The following is a 25935-nucleotide window of genomic DNA, read 5'->3' on the forward strand; positions in this document are numbered from 1 at the left end:
AGATTTAGGGTTTCATGGAAAAAAAAGAAACTTCTATATCTGGCTGTACATATGAACTATTTCTATTTTGTTTAAATTCTGAATAATGTTTTAAAAGAGAAAATGCCTCATTGTCTAGAAACGAGAGAAAATAAAGTCCCTAGAGTCCAGAGAAAATTCATAGTTATCTCAGTCATTCAGTTACTAAGATTCACTAAGCCACTATGGCTAACTGTACTTTCCAGACTTCAGGTTAGGAGCACACTGAGGAGTGCTGGACTTAGAGTCAGGAAGACCTTGCTCTGTGTCCCACTTCAGACACTTCCTGGTATGTATTCCCAGTATTCGTCAGTCAGATGGAAAATGAGAATGTTGGACTGGATGACTTCCAAGGTCACTTCCAGCTCTACAGCTATAATTTTGTAATGGAAAGCCAAAAAATCAACAGTACTTATGTCTCATCAGCAGAAATGATCTTTACATGAAATAATTACAGGGATGATAACTTAATCTCATTTCATTGGTATAAGGAATTCTCATGTGAACAAAATCCCTCCACCAACACAGGACACAACTTTATCAGAAATGTACACTTTTGGAAAGCTGCCTACAGTTAACTTTCCTGGTAAGTTAAGTGACTTGCCCAGAATCACAGATTCAACACTTGTCAGAAATGGGGCTGGAACCAAGAACTTCATGGCTTCAAGGCTAGCTCTCTAACTACTGAACTTCCTGCAGAGGCTGGGTACCTTTGTGTGTGTGTCCCCATCACTAGAGTCATGTCCAGGAAAGTGAACACTACAGGCAAATCTGTTGTGCCTTCCCTAAGGTGGGAGTATTACAAGTGTGGATGAGGTCTATTACAAATAGAGTCATACAAATTTGGGAGATGTAATTCCTTAATTCATTCAGGAAAATTTTCAAGTATTCAAATAGTTCCTTGGATATTTACTGTGTGCCACTGGGACAGTAACTGAACTTCCATGGGCCTCACTTTCTTCATCTTTAACATGAGGAGATTAGATGTGATGACTTCTATGGTCTCATCTACCTCAATTAGTAGCTACCGCTTATAAGACACTTTAAAAGTCTGAATTATCTCATTTGATACTCATGATATGTCTGAGGGATAGGTGATATTATCCTCATTTTACAGATAAGCAAATTAAGGCAGAGAGAGGTGAAGGTCCTATGATTAAAGACTTTTGAAGTCAGGGTATTTGGGGCCAAGGTTGGAAAAGATGATTAGCCACCTACTGAACATACCTAAGGAGGAAGAGAAGAGTTTACAGATCAGATGCCAAAAGATCACATGAATTGCCCAAGGTCACACTGCTCACACCGGCTTTTTCTGACTCAAATTTAGCTCCTTTAGTACCATGATAGAACCTCTGATCTGTGTTTGGTGAAGACCTGAGAGAGAAATCATTAATTAAGCCCTTAACCAGAAAGAAAACAAGGTGCCACTTGTTATGTTGGGAGATGGTTAAAGACTTGGCAGCACTGGCAGGCATTCTTGGAAATCTCTGTGTCTACTTCTTCAGGAGGATGGATTCCTCAGCTAGGCTTTGCTAAGAACAGCCACTCTGAAACCTCCAACCTAAGCCTCCTCAACCTGCCTTCTCTGCCCACTACCAGGTCACAGAATTTCTCCAGCTTCTCTCTCCTGCCAGAGTAGAATGCCATTGACTTGCATGGAGTCACTCCTCCATCTGGTGGTCACATGGGGCATTGCTTTATTCACTTCCCAAGATGTTGCATTTTTGCAGTCTTATGAAGAAATATCAAGTCTCATGTTTTATAAACAAGACAAAATTAATCCAGGAGCCATATCCAGTCCATATGCCAAAGGTTTCCCCTGAGAGAGAAGATAGTTTTTCAAAGACTAGGACTGAGTCTGTTTCCAGATACATGTAAAGTACTTTACAAACTTTAAAGGACTGTTATAAATAATAGGTATTATTGTTACTACTGCTACTACTACCACCAGCACCACCACTACTACTCCACCTCCTCCTCCTCTTGCTACTCCTACTCCTACTCCTCCTACTACCACCACTACCACCACTGCTAATACTGTGTAACCTCACCATTATTGTGAATCTACTGGTCTATAAACTCAGTGAGGGCAAGCATCATTTCCATCAAAAATTCCCTCTTCCCCACTATCCAGCACTTAGTAAAATGCTCTTCACACTGAAATTCAGTTTCAAAATCTGGGATGCCATTTAGTGAGACTTTCCTTGACCAATCACAAAGACAAATTTTAAATTAGTGACTGAACCAAGTCCAAAAGAGGGAATATTAAAGATGACATCATTTGTGTTAGAGACTAAATAATTTGAAATTAATTAAGATATTGTTTTTGAGATATGGCCAGTACAGACATTTATTTTGCTCTGTTGTGATGACTTTATTACTTTTTGTTTGTTTCTTTATCAGGGAAAGACAGTGGGAGGAATAAATTAATAAAAGAGCAAACATTGTATATTGCATATATGTACATACACACATATTTATAAATCTATGCATACATACGATGGCTATCTGGGAGGAGGTAGTATATTAGAGAAAATGTAAGTGACCCAAAATAGCACGTATTGATATAAATTTAAGGAATTAAAAATAACTAAACCTTGATGTTTCTGGGTTCCAGAATTCAGACAGTTCACAGAATACAGCGAGGCTGGTCCTACAGAGCAGTCACCGAGCATTCTCCAGATTGGTAGCACTGACCAGAGATGGGCCCAGCTGGCAAAAAATGAATGCCAGAATGGGGATTGCAGAGGACTGAGCAAGATAGACCTGGCTACCTCTGTATGTATGGAATTGAACAAAAATTGCTCAGTTGGGAGGAGAGTGAATGCAATGCCCACAGTGCCAACTTAGAGTCACTCTTCTATATTCCAAGGCTATCTTTGGTTTCCATCCATATCCGGATAAGTGCGGATCATTTCGGTTGGCTGCTTCTGCCCTGACATCATGGAATTTTCATGGATAAAGATCACGCCTGTTATTTCCATAGTTCCCTAAAAGGCATGTTGATTTACCCAGGGGTTTCTGGGTATCCTGGCACTATACCCTCCCTGACCATAGATGGGCATTAGCACACAGATTCAGACTGGCCCTTGTAAATACTAATGCTAATAATGACATGCCTTGCACTTGACTTTGTTTTGAGTGAGGGAGGGCTGTGCAGGTCACCAGCCTCACTTCTCCAGAGCCATCTGAATCCAGTGACCAGATATTCATCAGGATGACTGGAGATGACCCAGGATGAGGCAATTGGGGTTAAGTGACTTGCCCAAGGTCACACAGCTAGTGAGTGTCAAGTGTCTGAGGTGAGATTTGAACTCAGGTCCTCCTGACTCCTGCACTGGTGCTCTGTTCACTGCACCACCTAGTTTCCTTTAATGCTAATATAATAACACTTGAAAGCATTTCTAGAGAGCGAACTTGTAGGTGTGCAAAGGACTTTATGGGTTATATTATGTGTTCCTCAAAGCATCCCTCTCTGATAAGTGTTATTATTACATTATCCCCATTTTACACCTTAAGCTGACAGAGGTGAAGTGCCCAGGATCATATCTTGTAAGGGGCAGATTTTGAACTCAGGGTTTCCTTATTTTAAATCCTATGCACTGTTCCTTAAGGCACCCAAAGACAAGAAAGAAATAGTCTAACCCTGGCCAGGCAAGGATGCATGCCTGCTGTATATAGGACACTTAGACCCTTCTAAGTGTTCTTAGGAGTTTGAATCAACCAAGAAAAAATAGAGAGAAGAATGAAAATTCTTTACAGATGCACTCCACTCCATTTCTTTGGTAACTCTCCACCCCTCTTTGTTATGAAGTCCAAACTGGAGTAGGAAGAGGATCCAAAGAGGCTTATTCAAGTTGTTTTTGAAAAACAAAAGATTTTAAAACCAGATTTTGTTTATTTACCCACTTTGGGGGGGTTTTTGTTTTTGTTTTTGTTTTTGTCTCTCACCCCACACTGTAAAATTGTCGGCTTGCCTTACAGGCTGTGGTATTTTCCTCTCTAAGATGCAGATGGCTTAGACAGGTTCTGTAGTTCTGTTTTCAATAACAGTCACTAACTTGGCACATTTTTTTAAAAATCTAAAATGTCAGCATTGAAACACAGAAGATGCGTTCTTTGAGAATCAGAAGGGATCTGCTCATGTATCAACCTCATTGAAGTCCATTTTCCTTTCCTAATGTCTAATGTTGTCATGCATTTAGTTATTTTTCTTTCCTTCATGTTAAACATCTTCATTGAATGAAATTATTTTTGTCTTCATCTGAAAAAAAAAAAACAACAAAAACCACAACAAACCCCAAACCCCAAGTGTTCTTTGCTTAAACCCTTTCTTCAGGCTTCCAATAGATGGCAGCGTCAAAGTAGGAAAGAGAGTTGGTCGATGCTCCAATGGAGCAGTCCAAAAGGCCTAGAGGAAGGGTTTTCTGTCTCCCTTTTTGTCAGTCCTCCCAGGGACTGAACAAAGTCTGGCCTCCGACTGGGCGATTAGCTCCCAAAATGGAAGTGTCCTGATTGAGGGGAAATTCCTAGTGGAGGGAGATCTGGGTGAATTGGCGATTGAGAGAGAGGAGGGTAGCCCTGGGTTGATTCTTTATCATTTTTCAAAGCCTGGCTCTCTTAGTCCCTCTCCACCCTGGCCTCCCCTCCCTTTGCTTCATCCTAACACAGCCCAAACTCCATCTTCTCTCCTTTTCTCTCGAACCCAACTCTAAAATCAATTTCAGATTCAAAGCCAGCACTCCCTGAAGAACACACCGATGATTTCTGTTCTTGGCAGAAATTCCATTTATGTAATGTAATTGGACTAACCTTCCTGCAGCTCTACTCAAGGAACCTCTTCTTATGTTAGAGGGAGTACCACAGGAAAAGGAAAGACTGGTCTAGGAGAGGATGGGCACTCAGCCACTTGGTCAACAGATGGGAAGACAAAACATGGTTAATTTGCCTCTTCTTGTTAATATCTTTAAGTCCCAACAATGAAGAACCAATAGGAAGGTTCCAAGGATAGGAAGGAGAGAAATTTAGGCTCTAAGGTGGCTTTCCTCAGGTCCTGGGGCTGCATCTGCGTAGGTAAGTCTGAAGGAAGCACCTCTGGCTGGCAGATCTTACTTATGTTGCTTCCAGCTTCTCCTCCCTGTTACACTCCTCTCCTGAGCGTCTTCTGCTCAGACATACCACTTTAGGAATGGGAAAATGGCAATAAGACCCAAATCAGTCTCTTCAGAAGGATTGCTTTTCCCCTTGAACTTACAAAGCCACTTTGTGTCCATCTGAATCCTTGGATCCTTTAACACCTAGCCTCTTTGCTGCCATGGGAGTAACATTGCTTTCCAAAGCTACTATTCTGTTGTGTGCGTCTTGGCTTCAAAGACATAGTCACTTATCAGAATCATCATTTGAGAAAGAAGGACCCTGTGAGCTGATCAGTTTGGGAATCAAAATAACTTGTTACATTCACAAAATAAAAGATGAGTACAGAGGATGCTGAGATTCTTGTCACTCTGCTTCCATTCCACTGTTTTATCATGGCTAAAAAATATGTGTGTATATTTGTATGTGTATATATATATGTATATATATATAAACATGTGTATGTATATATACATGTATGTAGCTAGATATAGATATATACACATATATGCATGAATATACATATATGTATACACAGTCACGTACATAAATACCTATGTGTGTACATCTACACAATGCATATGCTACTCACATGTCAGTCCATCACTAAACATTTATTAGGTGTAAGTTCTGGGGATCTAAATATGAAAAGGCAGATGGTTGCTGCCCTCCCGGGGCTCACCACTGCTGGAGCCAGAGAAAGCCTGACAGAGTCTTGTCCTAAAGAGCACAGCCTGGTGGCAGATGTTGTAAGGGCTGGCCTGGGACCCCTCTTTGAAGAGAGCCTGTCAAGCATCAGATAATGGTAAGAAATTCTTCATATCTCTGCTCAGTCTGGGCTTTAGGACAGGCCTTCTTAACCTTTTGTGTCCTGGAACCCTCAGGCATTTTATAGAAGCTTATGTACCCCGTTTCAGAAAGAAATATTTGTAGAAGCATAAAATAGAAGAGGCAGAGCCAAGTGGGCACAGTAAAGACAGGAACTCATCTCAGTTCTCCCAAATTCCTCTACAAAGAATTTTAAATTATGCTTCAAAACAAATTCTGGAAAAGTAGAACCCCCAAAATGGAGAGGTGAAACATTTTCGAGCCAAGGCAACTTAGGAAGTTGGCAGGAAAGGTCTATCACCCTGGCTGAGAATGGAGCAGAGTCTAGGACAGTTTATACCAGCACAGGCCCCAGCAAACCAGGAGCAGTCCTTGGGGCATGACTAAATCAGCTGAATCAGTAACTGCTTGCAGAGTTCTTAGGTCACAGATGGTAAAGGGTAAGACCAAGATTACAGGGGTCCTTTTGGTAGTATTGGGTGCAGGGCTCTGCTGCATAACCTATACATGGATCCAGGTGGCAGTCCTGAGTCATAGTCCAAGGAAGACAAGGAGCACAAGGAGTTTGTGGTCACAGGGGAGCAGAGACCCTGGTCACAGTTCTAGGACTTGTGATCATTTATAGACCATAACACAGGCCAGGAGAGGAGTAAGTGCACCTCGACTTAGATCCTACCGCTTTGGAAAAACTGAAAGCATACAGACCCCACAGAATGAAATCTGAAAATAAGTGCACAAAAACCTGAAGCTTGGGCCAGCATCCCCTTACCCTAGGAGCAGAGTCCAATTTTAATATAAAGTTAAAAGGCAAGAAATAGGCTAACTGGGGGAAGGGGTAATCAGAATTCACGCTGTCTTGGGGTGGGCAGAGGGGAGAGATGGGGAGAAAATTTGGAACTCAAAATCTTATGAAAATGAATGTTGAAAACTAAAAATAAATTAATTTAAAAAAAACAAAAAAAAAGTAACAGACTGGAAAATGAGCAAACAACAACTAAAGATCCTGACTATAAAAAGTTACATAAAAATAAAATTTAAGGGTCAGAAAGGGCAATATATGAGCACAAGGGGGAAGGGAGAGGTAAATGGGGTAAATGATCTCATAAAAAGAGGTGTGAAAGGAAGAGCTTTTACAGTGGAGGGGAAGGGGGGGTGGTAACAAGAGTGATTGAATCTTACTCTTCTCAGACTTGTCTCAAAGAGAGAATAACATACAAACTCAGTCAGGGACAGAAATCTATCTTACTCTACAGGAAAGTTGGGGGGAAGGGGATAAGAAAAGGGGGAGCTGATAGAAGGGAAGAAGGATTGAGGGAAAGATAAGTCAGAAGTAAAACATTTTTGAGAATAGACACAATGAAAGGAAAGAGGGAGTAGAATGCACATGGGAAATACAATGGAAGGAAATAAGAGGTTTGATTTGTTTTGTGGTCATTAAATGAAACAAAACTGAAAGTTACAGGAGTGCCATTGATGAAGGAATGGATGAATGAGTTGTGATGCATGAATGAGGTGGTTATGATTGTATTTTAATAAATGAGAAAATAGAGAATTTAAAAGATCTTTGGGAAGCTATACATGAAGTGATGCAGAGAGAAGTGAGCTGAACCCACAGAACAACTTATATTGTCAAAAAAAAAAAAGAACTTTAAAAAACTAGCGAACTCGATCAACTCGATGATCAAGCAGGATTAAAGAAGTTATTGAAAGAATGTTGCCCATGGCTCAGTAAATGGATTAATATGGTCAATAAGAAAAAATATTGTTGGATATGACCAGTCTGGGAATTTGGAATTTGATTTGTTAGATTATGCTTATGGGATACAGAGATTCTCTCTGTCTCTCTGTCTGTCTCTGTCTCTATCTCTCTGCCTCTCTCTCTCTGTCTCTCTCTCTCTCACTGTCTCTGTCTCTGTCTCTCTCTCTCTCTCACTGTCTCTGTCTCTCTCTGTCTCTGTCTCTCTGTCTCTGTCTCTCTCTCTGTCTCTCTGTCTCTGTCTCTCTCTCTCTCTCTGTCTCTCTCCCTCTCTGTCTTTCTATCTCCCTCCTTTTCTCAGCTGGGGCAATTCCTCTCTTCATTTTACAGAAGGAAAATGGCACTCAGAAACTGAAGTGACCTGTCTATGGTCACAAAATCAACCAGAGTCAAGTGCTGAGCTTTGGACCCCAGTTCTTTGATGCCAAATCCCAAGTGCTTCCCACTGTCCCACACTCTTTTCCTTTGCTTAGCAAGGGGCGGGGAGGGGAAATCCTTTCCCAGATCATCGGGTCACTACATCCACAACAGCAGGCAGTATTTCAAGTTTTCATGATAGAAAGTGTAATCTCTCACAGTTGACATTTGATAGGCAAGGACTGTGCTGGCCCTTGTTGTGGACAGAAGCACAGTGACCCAGGCAACAGCTGGGACAATAGTCAACAAGTAGAGGGAGATTTTGGATCTGGACATTTTGTCCACGTAACTGTTAGGCCCAGGTCACTTTGGAACAGCTTGGGCCATATATACCAGAAGGCAGCAGGCAGCCCCAGTGACTATGGCAAAGACTCTTGGTCAATCTTGATCAAAGGGACCACATGGCTTTTCTTTCTGGACCCCGAGATCTTGCAAATATTTTTTTAGTAGTAAATAGCTGGGACTTCTTCATAATAACAGTCTGCCTTTGTCAGGCACTTCTGGACCCAGACTGCTTTGTGAAGGCCATCTGAGATGAGGCCATCCTTTCTTCACATCACCAGTAGTATCTGCTATAATCAGGTAGTTAAGAAAGCCAGGCTTGTATCCATAGAAGACAAAAGAATTGTTTACTCCCTAGGGCAGAACCATGATGGTGGCCATGATCCCAACACCTCCATTTTCCCTCACTAGGCCAATGTAATGTAAGCTGTAAAGAGGCAGGTTGTTTGCTGACTTCTCTCTCTTTTTTTTTTTTTTGTATTTCCAAATCTTTGCACCAAGAATGTCCTTAAGAAATGTCTGTTACATTAGATTTTATCAGAAAACTGAGGTCTGGCTAAAGCTGGAACACTTCTGCATAGTTCTGACATCATCCTCAAGATGACTTTTGACATGCTGTGCTTTTGCTCTCAACACCTTTCCTTTCAATAGTGAAGACCAGAGCATGGAAGGGCATGAAGGATTAGCCCTTTGGAGGGGGGGGCAGTTTAGGCCTAACTTTCTCCTCACTTGTTTACTGTTGTCCACCTCCTCCACCCTCCCCTGGCTTCTTCTTCCCTGCGCCTCTGGTGGTCTGCTGTCTCTGAGCAGATGTTTCTCCCACACAATGGAAACATTCCCTCAAGTCTCTATGCACTTCCAGGCTTCCCTCATATGGGAAAAGAGAAAAAGAACAAGGATGGAAATTTCAAAACTTTCCTTTTGTCTCTTTCAAAAGGCTTAAAATTGGCTAGGAGAAATGCTTTAGTCCAGACCTCTCACCTTTCCCATGACACTGCCCATAAGAGATGTTCATCCAGGCCTTCCATATGAAACATATACAAACAAGCCTCTCTTTTCCACATCACCTCATAGAAATCTGGGCTATCACAGTGAATCACTGATAGTGAGCCTTCAAAGCAATCTCAGAGACCATGTCATCAGAATGGTTCCTGCGAGTCTGTTATTAGCCTCTGTGTAGGGGGCCCTAACCCCTGCCCTCAGCAGCCTTCACCACTTTGGGGCAAGGTCATTTCCTTCTCATCTAGCCTCAATTCGCCTCCTTGCATCTTCCCCCACTTTGCTCCTGGTTCTCTCCTTTGGCCCCAAATAGAACAACCCCAGGAGTACCAAAGGATCCTAGATTTGAAGAATACTCAGAGACCAGAGGCCCCCTTCATTGTTTGAGTACCATAGTAAAACATTAAGTGACATAGTCATACAGACAGTAAATGTTTGAGGCAGGATTTGAGCCCAGTTCTTGACTACAAGTCTAACACCTGATGCCACAGCAGAATGCAATGTCGTTGAGACAGAGTCACTTTGATTTCTGGCTTTGTATATCTTGTTCATTGAGTAGTGTCTAGCAAGGAGCAGGTTCAATTATTTTCTGTGACTTTCACGTCCTTTTCCCTGTAACAGCTGTCTTTCCAACTTACAACAATATAAACTCCTTAGGAATTTCCTGATTTGCTGGATAATGAACAGGGAGGAGACCTCCTATATGGAGAATATTGGGACCATACCTCATCCATATTGTGATATTCCGAGCCACCAAGAATCTGGAAGGTTTTCCATTCTCAGTGACATTTGGAAAATGGATTTCACTTCTAGAACTTTCCAAGGAAAAGGGGAGTCTTACCTCTTTGATTTTTGCCACCATTGGCTGAATTTGAACAAGCTAATTCCCCATTAATTTTCTGCATTTTCTTTATCAGTCAGTCAGAACGCTCTCCCCCACCCCCCTGCCTTACCTGCCAAAGTCTCCCATCCAATACCCAATGGGGACCATGGCAGGAATAAACAGTGGTGCCTCAAGGTTTGCCAGTGATAGTTTATTCATGCTCACAGTCCCATGTGGGAAGCAAATAAAAGTAGGAAAGTGAGTTTTGTGCATCATTCAAACTAGTGGAGCAACGTTCGCAAGGAAGGATCTTTGCCCAGCTCCTGAAAAATAAAATTTGTTTATGATCCCAACCTGATGATACAATTGGGAAAACTTGAAACTTTTCCTGAGCCTTATAGTAAAGCAATTTCCTCTTCCCAGCCCCCACCCCCACAGTGTTCTTCATGCCCACGGATGTAAAATGAGCTGAATTTCCTGTGACTTTTAAGTCCACCTACTCATATCTCCAGAGTGCTACATAATGGGGGTGGGGAGGAATGGGAGAAGCTTTCCATTTTAAGGCAAATTTTTACAAGGATGCCCCTATATTCCTCTTAACTTCCAGACAGCAAGAAGTTAGGCAACCTAATGTGATTTCAAAACAGAGATGGGGAGATTGGTACAACTTTATAGAAGGCTTCTTAACTTTAACGGATGAAGGGGAGTGGAAAGCAGAGAGGGGAAATGAGAGCTTGGGGATGATGCCATAGAGAAGTGGGACTGCACATGAGAAATGATGGCAAATATTCCTGAGCTTCTTATGTACACAGAGAAAGACCTATTTGCAACAACGGTAACACAAGTTTTCTCTCTCCTTAAGGCCATGCTATCACTGTAGAATGATTGCTTTTAAAGCCTATCATTCAGTCAAATTCAGGGCAAGAACTCTGTGAGATCTTCCAGTCCATTTAAAGATGGCATCCAATATGTTAGAATGGAGGTTCAGAGAAGAACAGGGCCTTGTGTAGGGTCACACAAAGAGTTAGTAGCAGAGTTGGGAGCAAAACCCAAGTCTCCCAACTCCCAGCCCAACCTGTCTTTCCACTACATCAGCTAAAAGTGTACTACTTTTATAACACATTCCTTGAAATCATACCCCACCCCCAAAGAGAAATCTTTCAAGCCTACTTTAATAAGCATATGATTCATGTATATTTATTGGAAAAATATACAAAGATTTAAAGCAGGTCTTAAATTTTACTTATTCTTTTAAGTAGATTAAAAATGTTTCCTGCTTACTTTTTTTGTGCCCTCAAATGATAAAGTAGACTATCTTTCTAAAGCCTCTTTCTCCATAGATTGCACCCTAGTAAAATTCTGCTGGCTCAGCATGAATTAAACATATTCCAAAATGAGGTCTTTTTATTATGTAGTATAAATATTCTATATCATGAGCAAAGGATGGACTGATCACACAGGAGGAGCAGGGTGTAAGTAAGGAACAGGCCACGTTCTCCACTGAGAATTCTACAATGTGAAGAGAACTCGAGACATCCCCTTGTCTCCCTCTTCCCTCAGCACGTTCCCCTTGTGGAACATTTATGAGAGGGCATGAACAAGAGTCACATAGGATGGACTGGCCTGGAGGGACTGTGATCTGCATCCCTAAAAGAAATTTTCTTATCAGTGACATCCCATCTAAATACATAATATATAATATACATCAATATATGAAAAATACGAAATATTCTACATCATCGGTTCTTCCACTCAGAGGACCCTTCATTATTTTCTGATCAAACAAAACATGAAGCTTGAAATAATCTGCATCCTGTCTGAATTAAAACTTCATCTACAGGTTACGGATATTTTGACTCCAGACTGTGGCCATCTTTTGACTCAAGGGTCAATAACTAAACAAGGGATAAGGAAGCCTTCTTATATGTGGCACTCTTAATGTGGACCCTTTTCTTGTAATTTCTACACCCCACATTTTTCAGTTTGTAGGCTGAAAAGCAAGGGCTGATATGTTTGAACTGAAACATGGACAAAAACACATTTTCTAAAGTATGTGGATTGTGGGGACAAAAGCCTCTCCAATTCTGGATACTATTTTATATTAGAAGCTTCTCTTTAATTCCTCTGGCACAAAGCAATGCCATGGCTATGACCATATCTTGGGCCATCATGAAATGTAAAAATTACTTTTTTAAATGTTAAAAATGTGTCAGTCAAGAAGCAAATTTGGACACTATCCTGGTGAATTTCATGTACAAGGCAACTTTATTAACAACCTCAAATGGTACATTTGACTACCTATGGACTAGTGCTTTTGTTAGGTTATTGTTTCTATCTGCCACACTGAAATACATTAACAATGGCTGGTGGTGCTGTTGAGAAAGGTTATTTAAAGAATCTCAGAAATTAATCCATTTTATCTAAAATTATCCATGATATTAGGCCATATTGAAACCCTGATACATATAGTAAATGATTGATAAATCTCTGTCTCTCTCTTTTTTTGTCTCTGTCTCTCTTTTTCTCCTCCCCCCATATCCCACATGTGGCTAAACCTCCAAGAACTTTTTTTTTTTTAATAGAGGAGGATTTATAATATTATCTCCAGTTAACAGACTGAAGATCAAAGACTCTGACTAGCCACAAAAGTATTCTTATTAAACTGAGGAGTGACTTGTCCAGGGTCACACAGCTAGTAAGTGTCTGAGTGCAAAACTGAACTTACAAAGATGAGCCTTCCTGACTCCAGCCTACGTGCTCTATCCACTCACTATACCACCTAGTTTTCCAATAATGAGTAATATCTGCCACTTATACTTTGAGTTTTGGAAAGAACATTACATATATTATCTCAGTCGATCCTCAACAACAGCCTATCAGATAGAGATTAGAATCAGTCCCTTTATACTTATGAAAACTAAGACCAGAAGGGCTTAAGTGCCTTTTACAGCATCATAAAGCTAATACATGTGTCTGAAACAGGATCTGAACTCATGTCTTCCTGACTCTAAGTTTGATGCTCTATCCACTACTTAATAGTGTCCCTCATACCATATGCCCTTAACAAATGCCCCTACACTGAGTTTTTGTGTCTGAGGTAGGGCTTGGATCTATTTCTCATGACTCCTTTCCCTTCTCTTTTCAAAAAGTGCCCCAAATCAAACTTGAAATAATTAGAATGATAAAAGAAATAGAAGACTCAGATGATAAGTAGGATGCTTTAGGCAGAAAACAGAGAAAGATTACTGGAAGTGGAGAAGTTTACTCTAGGCAAAACCTCTCCAATAGATCCGGGCCAAGTTCATGGCTCTGACCGATAGAGAAAGCCTGGGAAGCATTTCTCTGAAGCTCATGGCTAAGATTGCTTCCCCACCTCCCACCTCCTGGCATGTTTCACACACTGAAAACTACTTCCACAAGGTCCACCCCCAATCGTCACCAGACACTGGTCATCATCTGTCTGTCGCTGCAGCTTCCTCTCTTCTGCCTGTGCTTTAGTCCAGATTACCTTGAAGGCTTGGCCTAAGTCTCTCTCCATTTTCCCTAGCTATAAATGAGCAAAATGAGGATAGTCCCTAATTATTTGCCAAGTCTTTTGGCATTTCTCTCTGAGCAGCTCTAGATAATTGCCCAGTCTTGTGATTAGCACTTAGCCCTTGGGGAGCTGGGGTCAAATTTCTTCCAGCCATGATTGAGCATAAATTACATGGCATAGTTCAAGTTCAATTTCTGATGCAAAAAATTTACAAGATCTGTCATCATACATTAGTGTTTTCCAAAGAAAAGTGAAATTGGAAAATTAGCAGGTTGAAGGTACAGAGTCCTGTGCCCTGGCTCAAAGGACCACTACCTGTCTGGATTTCATCCCTCTCTCCTGCTTAAATATCTGGGAATCCACAGCCAGAAATCTTAAAAGTATAGTTCCATATTTGTCTTAAGGAAAAAAATATTCCAGATCACAGTTTCCCTGGAGAGATGGGGAGGGGAGGATGAAAACAGCATGGAAGGTATTTTATTTTTCCAAATACAGAAAGCACATTAGATAGCTAAGAATGGACTTATTCAACACTGAACCTCATCTCAGGTCTGTGTCTTCTACACAATAACTTTTTTTCTTCTCCTGCGCTAAACTCAAGGCCAATTCTCAAGGCGTTCATACCACATCCTTGTATGAATGTAGCTGTGAAACAAGTGTTCATATTTCAAATCTTGAATTCATCTTAAAAGATAATGTGCAAACAGATTCAGGGATCAGAAATGTGGGGGTCAAATCTGACTTGAGATACTTAGTAATTATATGATCTTGGGTTAGGTTTCCTTGGGTCTTTGAGTTTCCTCATCTTTAGAAAGAGACTTTTGGGCTAGAATAGCCTGTGAGGACTCCTCCAGTTTAAGAGATACAATCTCACCTTGGTAAGACACTGAACTATTCAAATAGAAGTTACCTTGGAGGGAACAGTCATTAAAAAATGAAAACTTATTTCAATATTTGAAAGGAAGGCATTTTTCCTCCTTGCCTAGGGTATTATAATTTATGGGCATAAGCACTGGAGGATGGAGCCTGGGACTTTGGGGCATTTTCACACTGGAGGACATGGGCACCCTGGGAATTCTCCACACTTTCAGATTCTGCTCATGGAAAGTCTAGAGACTTGCTAAGGGACAAAAGCAGGGTCCAGTATTTGTTTAGATCTTGAAAATAATTCTGTATTGTTAATAAATATGAAGACACATAAAAATAAATCAACCCAACAACTTGAATGTCTGATGTTTTAGATAGAGTTGGTTAAGTTTTCCACAAAGCAAAATTTCATCTGCCACAGCTATTCCAGTTTGAAAAATCAATGCTTTTCAGGCCTGGAGATGATGCCTGCTCCAAACAGACACCTGCAGTTCCAGCTCCTTCCTAGTTTCATTCTTTTTTTTTTTTTTTCTTTTTCTTTGGCTGTGCTTAGAGAGAGGGGCAGGCGCCAAAAGCCGGGGCCGTGGGAGCAGAGGTTTGGTCTGGTTTTGTCATAAAATGCAATGGAATATAGGCCAGGAAAACACTCGCTCCATGAAGGCACCACTTTGGCTGCATTTTTCAGTAAATGAAAGTGCCCGCAACAAAAACAAAACTGAAATGGGCAAAAAGGAAAGAAGAAAAGAACTGAGGTCTGTGTTTCCATCAGTCTTCTTCTTTCCAGAACTCCCAGTTCCTGTCCACCATTGAGCTAGACACCAATATCACGGCGACCTTTACCTTCATTCCCCAGTTTTCAGCAACATGAAGCACAAGGAAGCTGCTCAGTGGCGGGCTCCATCAGGCTGCCCGTACGCATTTGGAAAAACCACTAATTTTTTTTTTTCCTTGTTTATTAGTTTATTTGCCTATTCATTTACTCATTCATTCATTTAACTGCATTCTTATTCAATCATTAATCTATCAGTTTATTTATTCATTCGCTCATTTAAATGTTTGCTTATGGGTTTATTTCTTCCAGACCTGTAATTTCATTGATGTTAAGTATTTGCTCCTGTGAAAATATCTTCCAGCGATACATGTGGATCAGAATCTCATGTGGCACTTTAGTCTTACATGTTGCCTGGAACACTGAGAGGTAAAGGCACTTTCCCAAGGTCACACAGTATGTGTCTGAGATTGAACCCAAAGCCCATCTTCTTATCAGATGAGCATAAACACATTTTGTGCATAACATACACATTCATGTGTATGTGTATATATATGTATATATATATATTTGCAAAGTTTACAGACTCACAAAAATGATGTTTCTGGCTGTCATTATTGCTATTTACTACTACTGTTATTATCTTATTGTCTTGACTATACCATGTTTCCTCTCAGTGTTGAACTCAGGAAGTTTGGTATAGAGGGAGGGGCAATGGATTGAAAGTCAGAGAACTGGTTTCAAATCCTGCCTCTCTTATTTACTGTCTATGTGACCTTGGACAAATCACTTTATCTCTGGGTCTGCATTTCTTCATCTTCTAAACCAAGCAAGAAATCCGCAAGTATTGATTCAATGTCAGTTACACACCATATACTGGAGCAGTAAGGAAAAGGTTCAGCTAGAGACTCTCTCAGCTCTTTAGTAGCCTGAAGCTGATGATGGTTTGGTTTTCATGTCAATCATAGATCTTCTCAAAGGTCCAATCATGTGCTTGTAAGAGTAAAATCTGCCATATGTAAAGTTTTGAGTTCCTGTTGTAATGATGCATTTATGGACCTAGATATATGTTTTAATACTATTACAATAAATTCCCACGGAAAAGCAGGCTGTATTATTACGCTGTCACAAATAAAATCTTCAATTTGTACAAAAGTACTTGTGCTCCCACCACTGACCTAACTGAAAAGTGACAACAGAAGAGATATTTAGTGGGGATTTTGACATGGTATTGAAGTTAGAGTTGATATGAACAGAATTATATCAGATTCTAGTGATAACAGACCACAATTCGCCACAAAATTAAGCCAAACCCAGTGACCACTGGAGTCAATCTTTATGTAAAGGTTGTTTCCAAGAGTTAAGTATTGAATTACTTCCTTTGCACCAAAACCTTGACATCTTCTCCTAGGTTAGATTCAGCCTTCCAATGAAGCCCTCCTTTCCGTAGCTACAGAAGGTCATAGACGTTCCATGTCAGAGTTGCTTTGCATGACCTGAGGCAAGTTGTCTTATGCTTCTAATTCCCCAGTACATGGTGCAGATCGAGAATAAAATCTGTAGAAAATAAAACACATATATAAAGCATGTGGAAAGCAAAAAATAGTATTAATTCTGTGCCTTGATCAATATTTAATATTCATGTTAAACTGGCAAAGAGAAATTTCTCCCATGGGAAATGAACCCAGGCATTCTAGCTCGAGTTAAATTACACAGATTAGATCTGGCAGCCTGGACTTTGATATGGCTTAACAAACACAAGTTAAACATGAATTCAGGAGGCCCAAGTTGGAGGAGAGAAATTATTTTGTTCCCGTGCCTTTCTTCAGCTATGCTACGCCCAGTGGCTGCCACACATGGGCTTCTAAATTTTAGGTCATGAACAGAAGGAGCTCTCTCCTGGCTGTCGGGCATACCGCGAGTTTTATGGACTGTAGTAAATGATCTCATTGTTTTTATAGACCAAGATGCCTTTAGAAAAGAAGGCAAAAATGATTTTTAAAACTGCCCCCTCCCTTAAAGGCTATATATTCTCGGAGACCAGGAACTCCACTAGTCCCAAATGGCATGGGCTGGATTCCAAACACATTATCCCTGGTTCTCTCAGTGACCCCTATACTTCCTTCCTTCCTTCCTTCATTCTTTCCTTCATTCATTTGCTCATTTACCCAACAAGCATTTATTAAGCACCCATAATGGAACATGTGCTTTACTAGATATTGGGGATATAAAGACAAAATCAAACTATTTTCTAACCTCAAGGATTAGACATTTAGATCTGGAAGGGAATGCAGAGGCCATCAATTCCAAATTTCCCATTTTACGCATAAGGAAACTAAGGCACACAGAGGAGAAGTGATTTGCTCAGAATCAAGCAGATAATAAGAGTCTAAAGCAGGATTTGGACCTCCAGCTTCGTAATTCAAAGCCCAGCAGACAATCCTTCTACTGTTCTCAAGGAGTTTACAATTAATAGGGGGAAAAGAAAGACACACAGAAGATACATTCGATATAGACAGGCAGATAGGTAGATGAGAGAGGTAAGTAGTTAAATGACAGATAATGTGATAGAGAACTAGGTTGAGAGATGATAGACAAATAGATAGACAGACACAAAGACAGGTAGGTAGATAGATAGATTAGATAGATAGATAGATAGATAGATAGATAGATAGATAGATAGATAGATAGATAGATAGATAGATAGATGGATGATAGACAGACAGACAAAATAATGTTTGGGTGGGGATGAGACCCGTGGTTCCATTGATATATGGAGTATAGGTGTGTGTGTGTGTATGTGCGTGTATGTTAGAGAGAGAGAGAGAGAGAGAGAGAGAGAGAGAGAGAGAGAGAGAGAGAGAGAGAGAGAGAGAGAGAGAGAGAGAAGGGGTAAGGCCACAAGCTATATCTCTATAGATAGGAAAGGGGTGTATTATTTCAATGCTGCAGTCAATTCCCAGGAGAGGGAACCCCCTCTACTAATGCAGGTTGGCACATTCTCTACAAGTAATAGTTTTAAAAAGTAGCTTTTAGTAATAATATAAAACTCAAAGTGAAACGGGGACCATGTACAGCTGTACCTATGGCTCCCTGAGAGCTGCACAATTTTAAAATGTAATGTTAAATTTCTCATTGTCTTAGGGAAGAGGCAGAGGAGTAAGGAAAGAAGAAAATTTGGAACTCATAATTTTAGAAAAAATAAATGGTAAAAATTATCTCTATGTGCAATTGGGAAAAGTACCATTAAAAAAAAGTAATGTTATCAGTGTTTTATTAAATTTTTAGAGTTAGTTAAATATTTCCCACTTACATTTAGTTTGGGTTGGGCTGCCCTCAGGAAAATCCCAGTCCCTGCTGGCTGGATATCCTTGATAGTACAGTACTAAAATGTGTGATGGTTAGGGTTAGTAAATGTCCAAGTCAGGACCTGAATGAACATCTTCCTGCCTTTGAGGCTTCTACAAGGTAAATATAAAGCATTTTACAAGAAAAAAAAATCACTTGCTGCCAGGCCTAGAGGCCTGAGGGCTACCCGAGTCTTACCTTACCTATCGCAGGTCTTCGGCTGGCCAAACCGGATAAACGTATGAGAGAAGAGACTTTCCAGAGTCGAACGAGGGTTAGGCTTTATTCAGGGTCTTGGTTACATGTGCAGGGGGAACTCTTCCTTAGGAGAGAGGGAAATCTCCCAAGGAGGCAAAGATCTTACAGTAAGAGAATGAAAGCAGAAGTGGAAGTGGGGAGAGAGGGGAGAGGGAGGAGCAAAGAGAGGAAAGAGGGAAGAGGGGCCTTCTGTCCTCTAAGGGCCCCTCAGCGCTAAGAGTGCCTTCAGGCTTTCCTGACCCTACTTAAGCTCTCCGCCGCATAGTTTGCACCTGAATACCGTGCCTGTTAGATAACAGTAGGTGTGCTCAGATCTGGGCCAATCTCGAGGGCGGGGATGCGCTCTCCCAGCACTTTTCTCACGGGAAGAGGCGGAAATGCACGAGATAGCTTGGTCTCACACCTCAATTCCCTGCTGTTCCCTGGGGGGCCTCATGAGAACTCTAAGGTTTAGAAGTCCTCACTTTTACCCGCCCGAGACTGTCCACATGGAACTGAGCTTACACCCCCAACAACTTGCCACTGACGATACAGAAGCTATCTCGTAAGACTTCATGGAGGGGGTGGCATGTGAGAGACACTGAGAGGCTTAAGTGATGAAGGAGTATGTTCCGGGAACAGTGACTTGGATGTGCAGGATTCCTGAAAAAAGACAAGGAACCTGGAAATGAAATGTCATATAGAGAGGAGGGAGCAAGAGAGTTTGACTAGAATGATATCAGAGGCACGCACTGTCACAGTCATAGCCCAGTCCATCTGTAAGGAGGTCAGCTTGACAGCTGGGCAAAACCTCCCTTGGACAGGGGAGAGTCTGAAAGCAAGGAAACCAAATAGGAAGTTACTGTGATCAACAGCCACCCAAATTATGGTGCCTTGGCCTTCTCAGGTGTAAAATTGCATTGGCTCTGAAAATGTTCTCTTCTTAGAGAAAAGAAACAGTGTAATAAATCCATATATCTCCCTGGCTGTTCCATGTCTTCCTAAGTTTTACCTTCCAAGGGTGATATAGGAAACAATATAAAAAAAAAATTGTATATGAAACGACTTCAGCCTGATGAGCAGCCCATCTCCCCTTCCTCACCTCTCTGCACTCGCTCCTTACTCTCCTGCAACACCACAAATGCCAGGTTCTGGAAAGGAGGGTTTTATCAAGCTTCCTAGCATTAAACTCACTCATCATAGGAGATTCTTTTTTTAGATCTCTAAGGTTGTCAAGCCCCAAATGGAGCCTCAGACTAGGTGCCAGACATGCCCCACCCTGCCATCTTTGGGGTTAGGTTTTTAAGTCATTTAAATCTGACTTCATCTTACTTTGCCCTTTTTTATTACCTGTTCACAAAATGTTAAAAATATCATAATTTTTTCACAACTTCTGTGTGCATTGGTGTATCATGCAGGACAATGGGAGTTTGTTGGGCAGTGATGTTGGTGGCATCTGCAGTGTGTACATGAAAATCACTTATTTTCTTGTATTATTCCACTTCCTTCCTCAGTTACTAAACCACTTCCATCCCCCATTCCCAGGAAGAATGTCACTATTCCTGGAAGATCTATAAAAACCTATTTACAGAGGAAGCACATTTAAGCAATAAGGATGGATAGACAGAATCATTCCTGAGGAGATGCCGATGTCCTGAGGTAGAGCCAAGGGCCATTACCCAAGGCCAGTCATTAATCTACAGGAAGGGCCCTATACTGAAGGGCTTTTGGCTCTAATAAGAGGGAAAATGAGGGGAAAAAAAGTAATAACTTCCAAACATTGCCATTTGGATTTTATGTGTGGGTGGTTTAGTTTCAAATGATCCTTCTGGGCCATTCTAGAGAACTAATATCCCAAACATTAACCAGTCTGATTGCTTCATTCAATTCCCGACATTCCTTCCAGTTTATAATACATACAATATGAAAAATTACTAGAAGGACTTCAATAGTAATGTTGTATCGGGAGTCAAATAAGCATAGCATAAAATGTCTCTAGTGGTACTCATGGAGGAAAAAGGAAAAACAATGCTTCCAAAACTGGTTTTCATTTTCTTCTCTATGAATGTGATTCCCAAGTGATGGCGTAAAGGATTTTCTTTGTTGTGCTGGTACTAAAGAAAGTACTTCCCCATCCTTTTCAAAATATATTTCCCCAAAGGGGTAACCTTTGGGAATGGAATGGCAAATAGTTATCTATTCAATGTTATTTTTTTTCTTTACAGCGGGAAAGGTGTGTATTCTTATAGGAAAAGGGACAAAGTGAGAGGATTTGTGAAAGATGAGGACCTAGTCTGCTGGATGGTACAGGCTGGTCACATCCTATGCTCTAGGTCCAGTAACTAACGATTATTAAGACTATGACATGTCCCCTTTTGTGAATTTTTTAAAAGGTCTAACTTTGATAAACATTGAAAAATGTAGACATTTCCACTGAAAAAGTGAAAGGGAAGCAAAGGGAAGGGAAGCAGTATTGTTAATCATACCATTCTGTAGAGCTGGTTTTTAGAAGCATACACTCAAACCAGAGTGCCGGTTCTTTCGCTGTTTTTGCTTTCCTTGTAGCAAGTTAACATATCAAACTGAAGTCAAAACCAGACATTTTCTATATTCCCAAAATATGTCCCCTTCTGCCCTGTGGGTTCAGCATCTCCCTGTCAAGAGTTGGGTCATGTGCTTCATGATTGTTTCTCTAGAACTGCTACCTGAAGTCTTAGATTCTTCAGTTATCTTTTACAATATTCTTATTATTGCATCACTTATTTTCTCAGTTCTGATCACTTTACTGTGCATCATTAGTTACTATAATTCTCCTCAAGTTGTCCTGAACCTAACTCTTTTGTAGTCTTTTCTTATGGTACAATTATGTTCATATATCTTAATTTCTTTTGTCACACCTCAACTGACTGGGAACCTACTTATTTTCCTCTTTTACTGTAATCAAGAAAAAATGCAGTTAAATTTTTTTGCATATAAGTGTTGTTTCCTTCCCTGCTCCTCTCCCTCATTTATGATGTGAGCTTTCCTGTGTAGGCCATGTCTCTACTTGGAGCTTTATTGTAGTAAAAGGCATGAAGCATTAGTTAAAACCTACTTGCTGCCAGACTTATTTCCAGTCATCCCATCAGTTTTTTGTTGAACAAAGTGTTACTAAACTAAGCTTCACTCACGATCCTCTGCTTCTGAGTGGAGATGGAAGAAGTTAGACAACCATACTGGTGGGACATATGATCAGCTCATGTTATCTCATTTCAATGGGGCCCTACCTCCAGCAAGGCAATCTTTTTTTTAATCCCCTTAACATCTCTCCCCTCATCCCTATTCTCATGGGACATTAGTCATTCAGGTAAAATTGGAATTATCTGAGATCTCAGTACTTCGCATGTGATATTCCATTTCTCATTTCTATGCCTTTGTACTGACTGTCTATCACACCGTGAATGCCCTCCTACCACACCTACACCTCATAGAAAACCTCTTTTCTTTTAAGATTCAGCTGAAGCACTACTTTTAGCATGGAGATCCCACAAATAATAGGGTGGATTATCTCTCTCAAACTACCTTGAATTGCATTGAACTACTACGTATGTTTGCATTTAGTCTCTGCATATTTTGTGTATGTATATACTATTATGCATGTCCTTACATCGCCTTGGTTCGGGTGAAAGTGCCTTAGAAGTAGAGAGTGTTTCTTTCTTTTACTTGTATTTCCAGTGCCTTGCCCAATGCCCATTACCCTCTATTGTTGCATTCAGTCATGTATGTCTGCCTCTTTATGACTTCATTTGGGATTTTCTTGGCAAAGATACTGCAGTGGTTTGTCATTTCCTTCTCTGCCTCATTTTCCATTTGAGGGAACTGAGGTAAACAGAGTTAAGTGGCTTGCCCGGGGTCACATATGCACTTAGTTTATGAGGCCAGATTTGGCAGATAGGTCTTCCTAACTCTGAGCCAGGCACTTTATCCACTGCATCACATAGGTGCTCCCCCCTCCCCCCACCAAGTACACAGCCAGGCTTTCATAAACACTTGCTTTTTTGATTGTTACAGTGTTGCAGCCTTGAATGAGACTCTGGATCTTGTATAACTAATCTGTTCTCCCAATCAGCGTTGATGTATTTCCTTAACCAGAGCTAATGCTTCTGATGATCATTACTGTGTAGAAGAGATCGCCACCTGGCTTTCCCAAGTCTTTTTTTTTTTAATTATTATTCTTTTCCCTGATCATTCCCCTTGAGGTTGTTAGTCTTTTGCTTTTCTAGATGATGTTTTTTCTCCCTTAGCTCTATAGAGTAATATTTAGTAATATGACTGGAAAGCTAATGGATAAATAAGTTAATGTATGGAATATTTCCTTTAGTAGTAAGTTTATTGGCATGGCCCAACTACACTGATCTTTCCAATTATATAGGTCTTTCTTTAAATCTATAAAAAGCATTTCAGATTGTTTTCATGGATTTCCTATGTGAATCTTGGTAGAAGTCCTCCCAAGTATCTCACACCTTCTACAATTATTTTGGATTTCTTTCTGTCTGTTTTGTGACACATATACAGAAAAGATTAACACATTTTCCTTTTTATCAGGATAATATCCATGCAGCTCCAGACCTCCTCCAAATAAAGAGCTAGTGAACTAAAGAGGTAGTGGGGTAATATAAAAAAATGATAGGGAGTCAGGACTAGCTTTTTATTGCCACTACTGTGTGACCTTGGGAAAGTCATTTAAAGTCTTTGGGCCCCAGTTTCTTCATCTGTAAGATGAGGAGTTGGATTAGACCACAGATTATAATTTTATTTTTTATGTCATAGACTCTTTTGTCATTTTGGTTGAGTCTGTTGATCCCTTCTTAGTCAGTCAGCAAGCATTTATTAAGCAGCTATATGTCTGAAATTGTGTAAGAGCTCGGGACCCAAACAAAGCCAAGATAGCTCAAGGAGCTCACTACCTAGTAGAATGTTTTTAAACATGAAAATTCAAGTGCATTCGGTTTTAAATGAACCATGAACCCAATCAAATTGAAATAATGAAATACATACATACATACATATCTATATTTGTATGTATATGTATATATGTGTATATATACATGTGCCCCAGGTTGAAAATCCCTGCCACTAAATGACCTCTAGTATCCATTCTAACTCTCACTCTTAAGATAAAAGTTTCCACCTTTTCCCTGAAGTCTTTTCTCATCTCCCAAGCTCACAGTATTTCCTTCTCTAAGTAGCTAAAGCTTTGATAGCATCTGCTCTATGGAGGTGATTATTTAGCTAAGCCCTGCTTCATATTTGCCTCACAATTTTTAACATAGATGTGATTTATTTTCTTAAATATAGAGCAAGCATAGAGGCACAGGACACTTCTTACTGGTCTTTGTAATCCTAGACTTTATGTGTTAAAAGGCGTTATGTCAAGTCCAATCTCTCTTGCTTTCTTAGACAAAGCAGAGAATGCCAAAATGGCTCAACCCATCTATGTGGATCTAATTTAAAGAAGTACATGTAATTTTGTAGCAAATTGTAAGGCTGTTTTCTCCTTCACACTCATAGTTTTAGACCTGGAATGCACATGAGAGATCATTTAGCCCAACAGCCTCCTTTATAGATGATCAAAATGAGAGAAAGAGAGTACAAGGTGTATGCGTAAGGTGACACTGGTAGTAAGTGGCAGAGCTGAGATTTGAATGAGAGAAGTATGTACACATGATAGGAAGTACACTGCCTTGAATAGCCACTGATTTTTAAAAAATGGGAAAATTGAAACTGGATTTTAAAGCAGTAATTATCAAAAGAATTGACTAAGAAATAGAGTGGTGGATCAGTGGAATAGATTTGATACAAATTGCATTAGAGTAAATGACCATTGTATTTTAGAATATGATAAACCCAAAGATGCTAATTTTTGGAACAAAAAATAATTATTGATAAAAACTACTAGGAAAACTGGAAAGCAGTATGGCAGAAAGTAGGTATGGAGCAACATCTCACAACATATACCAAGATAAGATCAAAATGGCTACATGCCTTACACTTAAAGGGTGATACCATAGGGAAATTAGGAGAGAATGGAATAGTTTATCTGTCAGATTGATGAATAAGGAAAGAATTTAGGACCAAAGAAGAGATAGAGAACGTTGTAAAATGCAAGATGGATAATTTTGCACAAACAAAACTAACTCAACAAAAATATAAGTGAAGTAGAAAACTGGGGGGAAATACAATATGTCTGATAAAAATCTCATTTCTCAAATATATAGAAAGCTGAATCAAATTTATAAAAGTATAAGTCATTCGCCAGTTGATAAATAGTCAAATGATATGAACAGGCACTTTTCAAACAAAGAAATGAAAGCTATTTATAGTCATGAAAAAAGTTCTAAATTACTACTGATTAGAGAAATGAAAATTAAAATAACTCTGAGGTACCACCTCATTCCTATCAAATTGATAAATATGACAAAAAGGGAAAATGTTGAGTGTTGGAGAGGATGTGGGAAAAAAAATAAATCAGCCAGATTAACAGAAGAGGAAGTAAAATATTTAAATAACCCTGTCTCAGAAACAGAATTTGAACAGCCATTAATGAACTCCCTAGGAAAAAAAATCTTCAGGACCAGATGGGTTTGCAAGGGAATTCTATCAAACATTTAAAGGATAATTCCAATACTATATACACTATTTGTAAAAATAGGTAAGGGAATCCTACCAAATTATTTTTATGATACAAATATGGTAGTGATACCTAAACCAGGAAGAGTCAGAGAACAAAACTTATAGACCAATTTTCCTAATGAATATAGATGCAAAAATTTTAAGCAAAATATTAGCAAAAAGATTACAGTAACTTATCATGAGAATAATACACTATGACTACAGGACTTATACCAGGAATGCAGGACTAGTTCAATATTAGGAGAATGATC

The 25935-nt window shown here is 40.0% G+C and overlaps 1 protein-coding gene across 1 annotated transcript in view; it reads right to left on the reverse strand.

Moving 5' to 3' along the window:
* Window positions 1-15171: 15171 nt before the first annotated feature.
* AGMO (alkylglycerol monooxygenase) overlaps window positions 15172-25935 on the reverse strand; it is a 413111-nt gene continuing 402347 nt past the window's right edge. Inside the window, exon 13 of the mRNA XM_072650817.1 lies at window positions 15172-16984. Coding sequence (XP_072506918.1) covers window positions 16904-16984 — 81 coding nt within the window. The 3' untranslated portion in view covers window positions 15172-16903. The remainder of the gene's footprint in view (window positions 16985-25935) is intronic.

The sequence above is a fragment of the Notamacropus eugenii genome, chromosome 3 (assembly GCF_028372415.1).
Source record: "Notamacropus eugenii isolate mMacEug1 chromosome 3, mMacEug1.pri_v2, whole genome shotgun sequence".
NCBI classification, from domain to species: Eukaryota; Metazoa; Chordata; class Mammalia; order Diprotodontia; family Macropodidae; genus Notamacropus; species Notamacropus eugenii.